Here is a 15629-nt window from a genome sequence, read left to right as displayed (position 1 = left end):
GGTTTATTGAAATACAAAACATTCCAAGACTCACTTTTCGATGTGGGACAAATGATAAGATTACTGCGTAAGGACCAGGAATATTTCAGTTAGAATTACTGTACGTTTTTCTAATTTGATGTAATTTTTATTCAAGGTCAGAATGCATATCTATAAAATTAGATAATCAATTTTACAAGTTAAATGACTTATTGTCATTAAAAATAAATAAAAACATTTTTGTTGTTGCTTTTTATTTTTATTTTTTTGACACACTTGACTTGTATGTATATGTATATATATGAATGGGTATGTATGTATATATATATATATATATATATATATATATATGTTTTCATTTACTTGAATGTGTCTGTTTTCTAAAATCAATAAAAAATATTTGAAACTAAAGAAATAAAAACACTGAAAGGTGCATAGCATCTTGTTAAACTTCTACACGTAAGCAAAGGCAGAAATATTCTTATTCTCCATGAAGGAACGTGGGACACAGATTCAAAGCTTTTAATTAAAACTGGGTTCTATACAGAGTTTCATTCAAGTACAGTGAAAAAGTTGCCAGGAAAATCCTCAAATTTAACTATTCGCTGTTTACATTTCTTACAAGTATCAGATATAATTACATTGAGATAAAAACAGCACCAGACTTGCTGACCATGCATCAGATGGGGAGGGGCTGAAGCCCACAGTCATTTAATTCAACAGATAAAAATCATATACACACTCCTCCAGTCACTCTCGCCCGCACACACACACAAACACACACACACTCGTCTCCCCCGTCCACAGTGATTCGGGTCGTTTCCTGTAAACATCGAGGAGCTGAATTTGTCGTCTCAGAAGAACAGCTGGATGATCATCTGAGTCATGAGCGAAAGTTCTAATATCTTGTCAAAATGTTGATGAGTCGAGGGGTGGGGGGCTTGGGGAGGGGTGTTGATCTTGAGTCATCATAACGTCTTTCTCTTGGCATCTCCTCCTTGGCTTTGACCGACATCTATCGAGGAACGATAAAGCTTCAGAAGGTATGTTGACCAGCAATGTCACCGAGAGGAGGTGAAGAACAAACATGCCACACGGACAGACGAGCAGAGAACAGCACCGGACAGAACAAAAGCACAACAGGGGACCGAAACATCTGTTGGGGAGGAGAGGGGGACGGGGGGATGAGGGTTCAGAGTTTACCTGAGAAAGCGAGCTGCAAGTGAGGAGGCAGAGCAACTTGAGACCCTGACTGGAGACTCTTATACAGATCTGAGGAGACAGGACAGGGGGACATGGGAGAAGGGGGGCGATGCCAACACAACAAGGAGGTGAAGGACAAGAGGAGGAGGAGGAATGAAGCCATGAAACATCAGGATGACCAGGAGAGGTTTAGAAATGAAGCAAACAAAATGTCAAACAGGAAAATTACAAACGTGATGATACAATCGATAAAGCACACACACTCTGAACAGCGTCTAAACAAATACTACACACACTCAACAGCAGCGACACACACAGGATATCCATATAGTGATACATAGAAAAAAATGATTTTTATCAAGAATATTAAAAATTGAAAAAATGTGTATTTTTAATTAAGTCTTTCATAATACTGATATTTTGTGTGTTTTCAGTGTTTTTTTCCTCTCAACAGAATCACCTTCAATTTATTTCTCCTTGATATAAATTGACTTTTTTGTTCACACTTAATTAAGTAGGCAGCCATTTAATTTTTAAATTAACAAAATGGACATTCGTTTAATAAAACTGAACATAAATCGCCACTATCTGCTTTCCAACATTTGAAATTTCAGAATGCATTGAAATGTTGCAGCGCAAGACTCACTCTGTGTCAGGGTGGAGAACGACGTGTTGCTACTGGCTGTGGAGCCACCGGCTGCTGGACCGGACCCGGCTGTTCCCAGAGGAGGGAGGTTCAGCAGGGGGGGGAACTGGAACGGAAGCGATACTGGGACCAGGCCTCCCAGCATCCCGAAACCCATGGGGAGCGAGGGGGAGGAGCTGAGGAGCCCGCTGCTGCCCGAGCTGGAAGCCTGTGAGAGCCGTCACACCAACATAGTTTTACAGAAAGTCATCATGAAAATAAATAAAATCGCACACGAACCTGCGGTAACTGAGAGGAAACCGACACCACCGGCTTGGCCCCCTGAGGCGTCCCGGCCCCCGCCAGTCTCTGCCGTTGGCTCGGGTTGGTGGGCGAGGTGATGGGCGAGGCACTGGGTCCTGAATGCTTGCTGATGGGTGAGGCGTTTAAAAGGCTGGTGTTTGTGGCACTGCTGTTGCTGGGGGTCTTCTGGCTGCCCGGGGAGTTGTAGCTGCCAGGACCTGGCTTGGCTGTTCCTGCTGTCGCACCTGAGAACGGTGGCCTGAACGCGCCTGGACTCTTGGCAGAGTACTGGTGCAGGGGGGGAGTAGCCTGAGAGCGCGGGCTTTGAGAAACCGCCATGGTTGGAGCGGAGGTGGTGATGACAGAGCTGGGGGCGCGGGGGGTGAGCTTGATGATGGGAGGGACGTTGCTGTGGGTGGACTTGGTGAGAGTGGCATGCATTGGCGTGATGAAGTTGGACTGCTGGACTCCAGACAGGGGCGAGGAGGGTGGCGCCGAGGATTTGGTCTGCAGCGGCAGAGGCTGACGTGAGGCCTGGAAGGCTTTGGGGGTCATGTGGGGGGAGGAGGAGGGGAGGGTGTGCGGCCGCGACTGCGGGGACGCGATGATCAGCGTGTCGCCACCGCTGCTCTTGCTGTTGAGTTTGATGAGGCCAGAGTGGGATGTGGAGACCCCCATCTTTGACCCAGGGGCCATGAGAGGGGAGGCAGTGGGAGGTGGGCGGGGCTTAGTGGACAACGGTGACGGAGGGGGGGCGTTGACTTTGACCACCCCGACAGGTCTCTGAGTGTTCAACACTGAATGTCTGTGGACCTGCGCTGTGCCTTTGACGACCCCCATGGCATCCACCCTGACAGAGGTCTGGGGGGTGGAGGTGATGGAGAGGGGTCTGGACAGAGGGGTGGAGGGCGACGAAGAGGTAGAGATGTAGTGAGCTGCAGCGGAAGCCGGCGAGCTGACAGAGTTCTTTTTTTGTTGCTGTTGAATGAGAGGCGAGGGAAGATGGGAGGGGGTGCTGGAGATGGCCTTGGGTCGGTCCGGGGACGGGGGGCTGTCACCCTGAGCCAGACCCTTGGCGGCGTTGCCAAGGATGGCCAGGGCCTGAGAGATGGAGTCCAGCGAGGGAGCCGTCAGGTCGTCGTCCAGAGAGTCCACACAGATGGGCTCAGACGGTGGCGGTGGCAGTCGCTTGGCAACCGGAGTCACGCAGGGAGGGGCTGCTCCAGTGGAGGCGGGGGTCCGTTGAACCCACATGGTCTCCTGAGACAAGACACAGATCAGGAGACTTGGATGAGCCCAGAGAGGTCCTCACCATTGGTTTGATTTTCAAGCTGCTGTGCGGGTCGAGCGAGGTGAGCTCCAGAGGAAAGACTGACCTTGGGCTTGGTCTTGGGTGTGGCCACAATCTTCTTCTTGGCCCTGGAATGAAAACCCAACATGAGTGAAGGAAAGCGGCGCGTGTGTCTGCGTCTCAGGAGGAGGACTCACATGTAGCCCGTGAGGTGACCGTGAGCCATGGTGCTCTCCTTGAACAGAATCCTGCGACCCACACCAACGTTAGACTTGGAACGCCGACGCACACCACATGCCGCCGTCAGAGGGGAACTCACCGCGCCTGCATCCAACCCTTCGGCCACAGAGTCTTCACTTCCGCCTCCATGAAAGCCTTCAGGTAGTCTTCAACAGACATGGAGTTCTTGCCCTCCAGCTCGTAGCAGCTCAGCTTGACCCGCACCAGGTTACACAACAGAGACCTGAGGACCGACTCGGGTGTCATGAGTCTGCTTTCATCAGATGATGATGATGATGATTCCACGGCTCACACCGCGCGACTCACCTGATTTTATCATCCCACACAAACTTCTTTCGAGGCCCCATCACTCTCTTCCCTGGCTTCTCCTCGTCGTCCTCCTCTGATCCATTCTTCTCTCCCTCCTCGGACTGCTGCCTGTGTGCAGGAGAGACTTTTACATCCAGGCGCAGCGGGTGAGAGACCGGAGGTGGGGGGAGGACTCACTTAGCTACTTTAGCGAGACAGTCCATGTTGTATCGCGCTACTTGCTCGGGCATCACACTGCACACAGCCAGCTTCAGCTTCAGCAGCGGCGTGCGGAGCCGGTCGTCCTGATCGACACCAGAACAACGGTCAGCTTTGAGACAGTCTCACAGAAACCGCACCTGAATAACAGGCTCATTTCCTCCACACGCAGATACAGCCCACACTCACACACCTGAATATTCAGGCTGAGTTTCTTGAGTCTCTTCAGCAAAGCCTCTTTGTTGCAGGGAACAAAAGCCTCCAGGTGAGAGTAGACCGCCGCCCGCACCGCCGCCGGCTGCTCCTGCACTTGCAGCTCGATACTGACACACACACATGCACACAATAAATTTGCAATTTAGGACACGACACATCAAAACCGGAAGCCGACTCACTCCAGCAGGATGTTGTTCATGTCCAAGGTGAAGAATTTCTTCCGTCCCTCTTCGTCGAACAGTCGGGAAGCCTGAGGTAAAACATGACACAGTTCAAAAGTCCAGCTGAAGCAGACAGGCGGTACAAAGTGACCCGTACCGCTCTCAAGTCCTCTATCCTCTTCAGGAGTGGTCCAGGAAGTCCACTTGGCAGCGGGGGAGGAGTAATGACGCCACCCTGCGACGCACGACCCGATTTATGCCCGAATGATCCGTTCTCCCCGTGACCCGGGCTGGCCGGCTGAGGGGAGTCCAGCATTCCAAAGTCCAAATCGCCCATCATGTCCTGCAGGATGTCGTTGTTCGCTGACCCGAGCAGCGACATGACGGCGGGGTCAGAGGTCAAGTCCGTGATGCTGCAGTCGTTGGCTCCGCCGGCCTTGGACTGAGTGTTGAGGAGTGCACTGTTGGCACCGGGCACTTTGGTGTTGGGACGTGGCGGCCCAGCAGGCGCCATGTTTCTCTTGCGCATCTCTTCCTTCTCCCTGGTGAAGCGACGCAGCATGTTGGCCAAGTGGAGCGAGTCCTTCATCAGCTTCTTCCTCTTCTTCTTCTCCGGCCTGTTCAGGGCCGAAACTCTGCAGGACGCAGAGCAAGTTTAACCAGGGCAGAACCACAGACACGATCCCTCAGTGACATCCAGGTGCAAGGACAACAAGAAACAGGGCTTTGAAAGTGAGGGGGACACCGAGTTAAACTAAAGACACTGTGTGTGTGTCCACATTCACATGAGGTCTCCTGATGTTCAGTGTTGGCTATGTGATTCCATGTACATGTGGCAACGGAGCAGACGGGTCCAGGTCGTACACCAGCAGAGACTCACCCTGGCTTTGGTACTTTGTTCTTCCTAGGTTTCTTCTCTTCCAAAACACCACCATCTTGCTTTTTCCTTCGCTTTTTTATCGCCCGCTCCTCGCCGTCTTTCATCTTCTGCAACCGGGAACAGAAAGTGAGCGGGAGCCAACTCTCCTCTGCTGCCACTCCTGGAGGTCAGAGAGACGTGCGTCTACCTTGAAGTGATTATTCTCTCCACTGGCTCCTTCTCCTTCAGAGTCGGACGCCGCTCGGAACTGCAGAGTCCCAGTGTTGATGTAGAAACCCCCATGTTTCGTGGTGAGAGATGCAGGAACTAGCTCGTCGTACTGCAACGACAGAAGAGAGTGACTGCTGTTGACATGCACACGGGTGAAGCCAGACCAGAACCGTCAGTGTGCGAGTGGAAATTATGAACAAGTAAATGGGCTTTAGATTTAGACACCATACATTTTACTGGAGACAAATCGGTTGAGGCATCAGTTACTTCTGTGCTGTGTAAAAAAATAGACAAACATTTTTTGAACTTATTCTGAGCCTCAGGACCTGCTCCACCACAGACTAACACGAATGAAACATTCTTCATCTGTGGATGTGATTCTATTTTAGGGTTCAGGATCAATACTTATAAAAAACTAAATCCAACAAACAAACTGGAAGGTGACTTGAGATGAACTTACAGCCTCTGAGTTGTCAATGAAAGGGTCAGTCTCGTCGTAGCCGTAGCCAATATCGATGAGGTCCTGCATCCTGTCTTTCTTCTTTTTCTTTACAGCTCCGCCCTGTGAACAGATAACAATAACAGATCAATGTAAACCATAGATCCTCATCCACCACAGCTGTGACAAAACCTGACTCACATATTTGCTTTCAAACTTTCTGGCCATTTCCTCCACCTCGCGTCTCTCTTTCTCATCATCTGCAAAGGGGTCGTTCGGGTCCAGAGGGGGTGCGAGTCCCTTGGGGACTGATGAGGCGGCTGGTGTTACCTGTGCGTCATCAGAGAGAAAACAACTGAGAAAACACATAAACCCATGTTACACAAACAAGTTACTTTGATTCAGAAGTTTACTACGAGTGTATAAACTGTTTTCCGGAGGACAGTAAAACTGCTGCTCAAGCTGCTAAGGAGTCTCTTGGAGTCAGTCAGGGAATAAGAGTCCCTGGTGAAACTGTTACCCTGGTGACCAGGCTGAAATGAACGCTGCTGCTGGTCTCTAGGCTCCTTTCATGAAACACTGCTGTTGGAGCACAAGACAGTGGGTGTGTTGACATACACATCTGCAATATACACCAGTTAAATGCCGTTTTTAGCAATAGACTGAACTAGGACCTTCTTTAAGATGGTAGATGAAGAGTGTACAGTTCTGACGCGAAGGACCGTTGAAACTGAGTAAATGCTCATTGTTTGTGTTTGTCCGAGGTTGTTGACTTCTGTGAGGGTCGTTTCACACCAATGCATGTATAACTGCATCTATCATAGCGGTTTACAAAAAACTTGACTCTGTGCGGGGTGAGAATCTTTCCGACTAAACAATGACCGCTCGACTGAAGTGAAGCCAGGTTTGGCCCGCAGGTGGCCAGGTCAGTGCTCACCTGAGAAGCCGGCGGATGCACCAGCTCGGTGTAGTTGAACTCAGAAGACCCTCGGTCACTGGGCTCGCTGAGGGACAGGCTGAGCCGGACCGTGGGCTTCGCCTCCACGCCTTCGCCGTCACCACCTTTAGAGTTCCCAAACAGACCCCCGCAACCTCCGCCTGACCCGACCGCACTTCCACCTCCATCTTTCCCAAAAGTGATGTCGGCGGCCTCGTCTTCACGGCGGCGCTTCTTGCTGGACTCCGAAGTCGGCGGCGCGGTGTTGAACGAAGAGATGGTGACGAACGGCACTTTCCTCGGCTCTGCCATTTGATGCTCCTCCGTCCACCGGCCGTGTGCGGAGTCCGAAGCCTGGAGATAGCCGACCACACAGCTAGCGACTAGCTCCGCTAGCTAGCTTCAAAATAGGCAACACAGTGACTTTTACGTCCTCGCCGCCGTGTTAATCCATAAGGGACTGTCCCCGAGGCGACCCCGTCACCAGCGAGGGACTTAAAGAGTTTAAATGGGCAGTTTTGAGCGCTTCCATGAAAGTGTCGAGCAGCTACCGCAAGGAGGATTCAGTAGTAGCCATCTTGATCATTATTATCATTATTCTGCTGGGGCGTGCATATGAAAAGAAAGCGGAAGCCGGGCCGGAAGTGAAACCGGCCGCAGCCAATGAGAGAGCAGAACCTGTTCATCGGCACGCCCACTCGACCAACGAGCGCGAACAAGGAGGGACGATTGTTCTGAACAGGCGGGATTGTCCTCGCGCACACGTAAACGATCATGAAAACATTCTTTTTGAGTGATATGTGTGTGTGTATGTGGGGGGTATTTTAACGCCAATAAGTCTGCAAATATAAATTCATATTTTTCTTTATGACTCAATTATAGCCAGGTCAAACGGGGTTCTTTGGACGTCTCTTCCTTACAAGAAACAATAGAACTTGGAGCCATTCCACGTTTTCTTGATATTTAAATGTTTCATTTCCCCCCTCAACGATTGTTTTCATCAGACATTTCAACTGTGACCTACTTCCAGTTAACATGACTCATAAGAAAAACAATATTGACAAATCAGGCCATGAAAGACTGAAGTGCCAAATGCCAAGTTGGCCAAAACAGAGGTGAACATAACGTTAAGTCAGTACCTCAGTAACTTTTCATGAGGTCAACACATAACAAAGCTTAACAAATCATGTATATATATATATACACTGTATATATGGTAGACTCAACTGCACAATATCCATGAGACAAATACTGCCCATTCTACCCAAGATTTACCTTGGAATCCTACTCTGAAAAATATTTTGTGCAAATGTGTTGTGGCTTATACCATTGTGGATTCACTTTAATGTCAGTATCTGAGCCATGTGTTCTCAGGTGCTTTGGTGCAACAGAAACTGTGCTCGCAGGCGGAGCCTCATTCCAGTGAAGACTTCAGACACCAAACACATCTGTGTACAAAACACTTTTATTGTTGCCTTCCACATGAGACTTAGTTCCAGTCAGAGGCTGCACCACCCCAGTCAGAGGCCTGGGCAGTGGGAGCAGTGGACCAGTCCTCAGTGGGCGCCTGGTTGCTCCAGTCCTCTGTAGAGGAAGGATGGTTCAGTACCAACTCATGACAATCATCATCAAAGCGTGTTCTCACAATGAACCTACCGGAATAGACTTCCCCGGTCTTCACAGCTGGAGCAGCTGAGGACAGAACATAATTTTAGTGAAAACGTCAAATGAAATCAAATGAACAGGATAACTACCTGCGGGGAACTGCTGGATGGGCACAGATGGCACAGCGACACCCTCAGACCAGTCGGCCACCTCGGGCTGAGCAAAGTCGGCAGCAGGAGCGGTCCATTCACCCTGGAACTCCTCCTTTCCAACCGCCTTCTCAGCAGCCGCCTGCTCCTCCTTTTCGATCTGTTCATCCAACCAGTGTCAGTGCACTTTCAACAACACGACAGTAGGAGCAGGAGTTTACCTCTTCAGGATCCCTGTAGAAGTACAGATCGGGCATGACCTCCCAGGGGTGCTCCCTGGAGATGGTGCCCCTCATCCTCAGGACCTCCCTGGCCAGCATCCACCACATCAGACCCACAGAGTGGTGACCCTGTCACGCAGACCAGAAGCTGTTATGGATGCAGTTAATGACGTCAAACATGATGGAATTGTTGCGAGACCATTGCCCTCCATCCCCTGAGTGGTACAGAGGCTGAGGGTAAAGGTCAAGCATTACTGTAGCACACGTCCTACACCCCGTACCCCACAGCCAGGATAGCACCGGGCTCTAACAGTGTGCACACAAGCGCTCGTAAGCTGCCCCCGTTTACCTTGTTGTTACAGGGGATGGCGATGTCCACGTATCTCAGGGGAGAGTCGGTGTTGCACAGAGCAATGGTGGGGATGTTCACGTAGGAAGCCTCAGTCAGTGGCTGGTGGTCGGCACGGGGATCTGTCACGATCAGGAGGCGGGGCTCCCTGAAGGCAGCCTGGATCTGGTTGGTGAAGGTGCCAGGGGTGAAACGGCCATGGAAGGTGGTGGAGCCGGTAGCAGAGGCGAACTTCAACACGGCTCTCTGAAGAGGACATGTTCCATGAGAAGGAATTCCATTTGCTCAGCTTGGACATCAATGAGACAAAATACTGTGGCTCAGGTCACTATCAAACCCCAGTCATGGGACATCAGCCCTCATGGTGTTAGCGAAAACCCGGCCCAATTTCTCTTGCACACTTCCGACACCAGAACACCGACAGCAGTGCCCGGCTTTAAAGGAGTGCGTGGCAATGTTCCTCCTCAGAATCATGACGTACCTGCCCAGTGTTTCTGGAGGAGATGACGCAGACATCAGCTGGGTTCTCGATGGCAACGATGGCTCTGGCTGCCAGCAGCAGCTTCTCCCAGGTCTTCTTCAGGTTGATGATGTACACACCGTCACTTTTCCTCTTGTAGACATAATTCTCCATCTGGAAGTCCAAGTTGGTCCCTCCCAGGTGAGTTGACGCAGCCAAGAACTTCAACACATCCTCCTCCTTCATTTGAAGGACATCCAGATTTCCGGACATCGTGACCACTTTCCCTGCGTTACGAGTGAGACGGGAGAGCTGAAGGGAAAGGGTGCAAAAGTTTTAGTCATGAATGATCGGACATGCAACACAATTTTTCAATCATTTCCTGTGCAACTGTCTCTGACATATTTCATTTAAAGCTGCGATAACATGTACCGGCATTGGGCATAAACAGTGATCGCATGACAAGACGACATACACATCCAGCCCGTCCTTGAATGTCAAGGTTTGAAAGATGGAAGTACTAAACCCAGCTTCGTTTATTAAACGCTTCACATTAAGTGTTCCGGGCACGTCCTCGCTAAAGCGAACCGCGTGTCAGCAGCTAGCGCTACTGCTAGCTTCGTTAGCATGCGCTTCAGATGGACCAATTTCATGGATAACGAAATCAAAAGTAGCGTGCGCAGGGTCCAGAATGTGTTTTAAGTCCTTATACATACACACACGCAAGCACCAGATCTTTCTGACGACTATTCGCCATATAGTCAACGTTTTAAACTCACCACGAAACAACGCCGTATGGAAACCTGCGCACACGGTGAAAAGAGGACGAGAGGAGGAAGTGACGTAATTTATATACCCCAAATCCAAGCGTCTGATTGGTTCCCGAACTGAGCGCCCTTTTTTCCTGTAATTCTTAAGTGTGACCATGAGGTGGTGCTAATGTGCCGGGGTCATCCGGAGGGTCACTGCTGGTCACTTCCATATTAAGACAGTGGAGATGGAAAGACCATATTAAGACCGAGTCGAGACGCTGACTGAGCGGTGAAAGACCGACTTTGTTTCGCAAGTGTGTTTGCCAGGGATAAACAGTTCTCCGAACCAAATGTTCACGAAGTTGGGCAAATATGACCCCATTTAACATAAAACCTTGGATTGACAGGAAATAATAATATTGACGGGTAAAGTAGAAAAACAGAGATGAGGAACAGAATCATGTGGTTTAATAGATGCCAAGGACACCTAGTCAAAATAGGTCATGACCCCAGACAAACATTGACATGTGCAGGCGAGGCTGAGTCGACTCTTTTCTACATTTATTTAATAATCAAAAGCACAGTTCTGAGGCATCTGAGCCTGACTCTACCTTGAAATGTCCCCAGCTGTATTTACATGTCCTACATGTTCGACAGTGAGCAGAAATTAAAAAAAAAAAGTCAATTTTTGAGAACTTAAATTCTAAAGTGACTTTAAGGGGTTAGTGTGAAGAGCATCCTGCTATATAGCCCTTTATGAATTGAATTTTCAGCTATTAAAAGGTGTGGAAGGCTGTTTTAGTTTTTGAATTCCAGGCCGGTGGACAGAAAGACACAAACATTGCCATATTATGATGAAAAAAAACACCCAGCGAGTGGTCATCATTTTAGAAAAGCTCACACAGTCAGTGAGAAAACTGCTGGTGTGGTTCAAATAAATCTACTGCTGTTACGCAAGAGTCGATCAGGCAAGTTAATAAAGCTATAAAAAATGAACAGCATCAGTCATTCAAGCTCTCCAGTCATGTCGTGTCACATGGTTGAAGAACGTGAGGAGACAGAGATGTGTGACAAGAGCACTTTTATTTTGTTATAAAAAAAAAACAAACATGTATAAGTTATAGCTTGTGATCCATAAATAAAGATAAGAGCAGGAGCAGGGCGTTACATAACCATGGTCCCAACTGTAATGTCACGGCGGCACACACAGGTCGCACCAAGTTAACGTGAACTCCCACACAATCATTGACAGCTTGGAACAAGCCTGAAGAAGGTGACGGTGGTAACACCTTCGACATGATGTGTGAAGGCAGCAAGGCAACTGGATGAAGAACAGCAGTTTAGTAAGGTCACATTAAAACTCGAAGGCTCTCTTCAGGCGTCTGGTCGGAACTGTGTCAAGGAGGCTAAAGTGCACCAGCGTTATCTAGCACAGCGTCTTAGGTAACCGCGTGATTACGGTCGGCCCGGGTTCCTGCAACTGTCGGGCTGATAAGTGGCGACTCCAACTTCACGTCTCAGCAGCCCTGTCTCTTCTTCAGCTGACAGAGGACAAGTCACAGGTTTCTCTTTGCCTCAGTTCATGTTGGTCCTCCTGTTCCACGCGTGTTTTCAGGACTTGAGCCCGATGCGAGCCATCATCTGCTCATAGATGGTCCATGCCATGGCAGCCATCAGGGTCCTCCTGAGGGAGCGCGGGACGGCCCCTCTGAGGAAGCCCTGGAGCCCATGTTCCTGCGGAGACCAGAGAGGAAGCCGGTGATGAAAGAGTCTCAGAATAAACCGATATACAGTGAGAGCAATAACTTTTCAGAGAAAGGTGTGAGTCCTGGAGCTCCATGCAGCAGGTCTGGTTGAATGGCTGACTCAGATGAAGGAAGCCTCTGTTCACTGAAACAGGAGGAGCAAGACTCACCATGTAGATGATCCTCACAGCCTCGCTGGTCCTCAGCTGAGGATTGACCTGGACTTGTGTTTTGACCACGTCGGCAGGTTGCGTGACCAGAGAGGCCAAGACGCCAGCCAGGACCCCGCAGGCGAAGTTGGCCAGAGGCGCGTAGTGTGACTCGCGGATCTCTGGAAGACACTCATCACACGTCACTCTCAAGTCTGGACGCAGCGGCCAGGAGCTGCTTGGCGCTCCAGCTCACCCTGCGGCAGCGAGGTTTTGGTCTGACTGTAGAACATGACGTAGATCCCAGAGAAGGGGACGTCCCGGAGCAGCGTGGGCATGAGCCCGGAGAAGAGGGCGGCGGGACCCTCGCTGCTGCAGACGCTGCGCAGGGCTCCGGTCACACTGCCGTAGCTGTAGCGGCCACACTGGCGGACAGAAGAGGAGAACTAGCTCACGCGCCAGTCGACACAGAAGAGGGCGTCATAATGTTTCGGCCCCAATCACCCACATCTAGACTCACCTCAAATCGGGTCTTGATGACAGTGACAGGCAGCATGAAGACCCCGGCCACGGTCCTGGCTCCGCCCCCCAGCAGCACCGCCTCCAGCGCCCCAGGACTCCCCTCCGGGATAAAGTGCTGCGTCAGCGTGTAGTAGGTGCTGAAGTAGAGGCCCACTCCAGGGATGGTCCTCACAAACGACTGAGAGAGCGGAAGAGCCGCCGCGGTCACATGACAGTTCGGCAGACCTGTGAGGACGGACAGGAGCAGGTTCTCACCGGCGACACTCCTTTCCAGAGTCCCAGCAGCCGCTCGGTCTTCACCACGTGGAGAAACACCGTCATCATGCCAAGCCTGCTCGACCTGGAAGATCAAAGGCAGGGATCAATAACGTGTGTGTGTGTGTGTGTGTGGGGGGTAAGACTTATTCCTCAGACTGACCCCGGCTGCGTGCCAGTCTGCGACGTCTGGAGGCGGGTCTTGACCAGGTCCAGAGGCTGGAACAGCAGCGTGGAGCAGGTGCCGCTGAGCGAGCCGCACATAAAGGCTTTGATCACGGGGTGCGCCTGGAAGAGCCACATGTCCTATCTGAGTTCACCTGACTCTAACAAGGTTAAACCTGCAGCTGACCACTGCAGGGCCGTTCGCTCCATGACATCAGACTTGATTTAAACTGGGATGAAAGTGAGAGACAGAGATGCAGAGAGGTCAATCATGGATGCATGGATCAGAAGAAGAGGACGAGGTCAAGATCTGCAAGTGAGAAGTTTGGAGACAAAGTGTGGGAGGATAGAGGGTTTCTGGAGGGGAGGAAGTGTTGGACCAAGATGTTGGAGATGAAAAGAAGAACCACGTGATGACAGAGGAGAGGAGCGACACATTGACATTCAGCCTTTCGACATGAACACAGTGACGCCCCTTCCCTGTATCAGAAATCTGAAGCACTTGAAACACTCACCAGTGACAGTTCCATCGTTGTGTCCGAGCTGCAGAGCAGAGCGACAGTCAGTCATGTGATGGGCCACGTCAGACATGCACACACCGTTTCCCATTTGCAACCACCTGACACACACACACTGCTACTGATTAACTAACTGGAGCAGATCATCAGTTTTTCACATGCGGGTTATGGAACTACAGTAGGTGTGTGGCGTGCGACGTCACCAGCTACGCCACCTTTCTGGAAATCATAAAACCTTCTATTGAGAATAAACAACTCACAATCCATAGTTACTTCGTTCTCAGTGCAGCTGCTGTGAGACCCCACAGACGTGAACCCACCAGAGCAGAAAGAACGCAACACAGCGGATAATATCGATGACTTGAATTGCTCTGCGTAACCAACTAACGCGAACGTCAGACCGTATCGATGCAGATAAAATGAATCGATGAGTCGCAAAATGAACGCGTGAGATTCCGTAGTTGCAGTTGAAGCTCACACCCACATACAGCAAACTTTTATTCCAGACTTAACATGCCGGTTTAGCGATAAAATAAGATGCAAATGGGTGAAATTAAGTCGTTAATATCACCGCAAAAGAGACTATTAAAATATGTTTCACTGAAATGTGTCATTTATTAGACTTGAAAACGACGTCCAAGCTAGCATGCAAATCACGGCTAGACATTTATGAAACGCTTGTATATCACCTGCAATACATTCAAGAGTGATTGTTTTTTAAGCATCAATGCAGAGTGCAACATTTCATGAGGTTTCTTACCTTGTTTTACTGCTCAACAAATCACTTGTCTGATGCAACTGCACGACTGAGTTGGCGCGATTTAAATGCACCGTATCTTATATCTTGGAGTCGAAAAAATAGACAGGAACGAACAATAAGATGATAAAAGAATGACGAAAACAGATTCACAGACGAATTTAAAGCGGCAGCCGCTTCGCTTCTAAACCGGCCGGTTCCTGTTTGAGACGAGGAGGGCGAGGAGGAGGTTTACAAAACATTAACCCCGCCCAGCAAACAGAAGCTGCCTTCTGATTGGCTCATCGGAGGACCCCTCCAGAATCACGCATCTGATTGGTCATCAAGATTTGACCCTCGCTGATGCCTTCATGTGGAGTTTTGAGATGTTTACAGTCACAAGAGTTTGTTCCGAAACATACATAGAAACGAAGATCGTCATTTAGACATGCAGATGTCCCAGTAAGTCGAGAGAGAGAGCGCATGTTGGCAAAACCATGATTATATTATCGTCCATCAAGCGACAAAAAAGCTTAATTATTTTGTCAGATTTGTCTTTTCATAAATAAGACGACTGTATATTGCTAAAAATACAAGATGTATCAGAGTTTGGCCGGCAGTGAAGTAACACACTTTTTCCACGTGGATTAATCGCGTGATACTTCGTCTTTGACTCTCTGTGGGTGACAAACGTGTGGGGTCAGATGGGAACAGGCTTGGTAAACACACGTGATGGCTAAATCATTAAATAGGTCTAGATGCAAGACGAGAGGGGGGAAAAAAGCAGCGCTTACCGAAAGCGAGTCGTTAACGGGGACGTTGCTTCAGACTTGTTTACGTTCTGCATCCCAGTTTAATAGCCTCGCCTGCCCTCTGGTGGTGATCAGAGGGTCCAGTCAACTGGAGAACTGCGACTGACTTGGTGGCACTATTGTTTTCACAGCGCTCCAGTGAGTATAGAGGATTCGTTTGCCCCCATCACAACCAAACTTTGAATCCTGAGTCTTCTCTT

General features: G+C 49.7%; 3 protein-coding genes across 5 annotated transcripts; all 3 read right to left on the bottom strand.

Annotated features, from left to right (window-relative positions):
- Positions 1-491: 491 nt before the first annotated feature.
- On the bottom strand, positions 492-7579 carry ubn2b (ubinuclein 2b). Of its 2 annotated transcripts, XM_053851449.1 has the most exons (17): positions 6992-7579; positions 6256-6384; positions 6076-6177; positions 5593-5724; positions 5406-5512; positions 4683-5160; positions 4544-4614; positions 4342-4471; positions 4128-4234; positions 3948-4058; positions 3721-3864; positions 3599-3649; positions 3487-3529; positions 2108-3370; positions 1829-2036; positions 1183-1251; positions 492-994 (listed from the first exon to the last, which is right to left on the bottom strand). In XM_053851449.1, exons 1-17 carry the CDS (start codon positions 7301-7303, stop codon positions 948-950), a joined length of 3504 nt encoding a protein of 1167 aa, XP_053707424.1. In that variant the 5' UTR covers positions 7304-7579; the 3' UTR covers positions 492-947. The 2 variants fall into 2 exon arrangements, with proteins under 2 accessions (XP_053707424.1, XP_053707425.1); XM_053851450.1 differs by lacking the exon at positions 1183-1251.
- Positions 7580-8438: 859 nt separating this feature from the next.
- Positions 8439-10669, bottom strand: rpsa (ribosomal protein SA). The gene is made up of 7 exons (XM_053852308.1): positions 10555-10669; positions 9797-10087; positions 9316-9561; positions 8967-9095; positions 8746-8905; positions 8648-8683; positions 8439-8575 (listed from the first exon to the last, which is right to left on the bottom strand). The coding sequence occupies exons 2-7, from the start codon at positions 10046-10048 to the stop codon at positions 8481-8483; spliced, it is 918 nt and encodes a 305-aa protein (XP_053708283.1). The 5' UTR covers positions 10049-10087; positions 10555-10669; the 3' UTR covers positions 8439-8480.
- Positions 10670-11600: 931 nt separating this feature from the next.
- LOC128751339 (mitochondrial glycine transporter A-like) lies at positions 11601-15621 on the bottom strand. 2 transcript variants are annotated; one of them, XM_053852306.1, is made up of 8 exons: positions 15412-15621; positions 13879-13906; positions 13362-13486; positions 13199-13283; positions 12942-13121; positions 12678-12846; positions 12443-12603; positions 11601-12261 (listed from the first exon to the last, which is right to left on the bottom strand). In XM_053852306.1, the coding sequence occupies exons 1-8, from the start codon at positions 15462-15464 to the stop codon at positions 12139-12141; spliced, it is 924 nt and encodes a 307-aa protein (XP_053708281.1). In that variant the 5' UTR covers positions 15465-15621; the 3' UTR covers positions 11601-12138. The 2 variants fall into 2 exon arrangements, with proteins under 2 accessions (XP_053708281.1, XP_053708282.1); XM_053852307.1 differs by lacking the exon at positions 15412-15621 and adding an exon at positions 14642-15385.
- Between the last annotated feature and the right edge of the window lie 8 nt (positions 15622-15629).

The sequence above is a fragment of the Synchiropus splendidus genome, chromosome 19 (assembly GCF_027744825.2).
Source record: "Synchiropus splendidus isolate RoL2022-P1 chromosome 19, RoL_Sspl_1.0, whole genome shotgun sequence".
Lineage (NCBI taxonomy): Eukaryota > Metazoa > Chordata > Actinopteri > Syngnathiformes > Callionymidae > Synchiropus > Synchiropus splendidus.
This window is presented reverse-complemented; position numbering and strand designations above follow the sequence as displayed.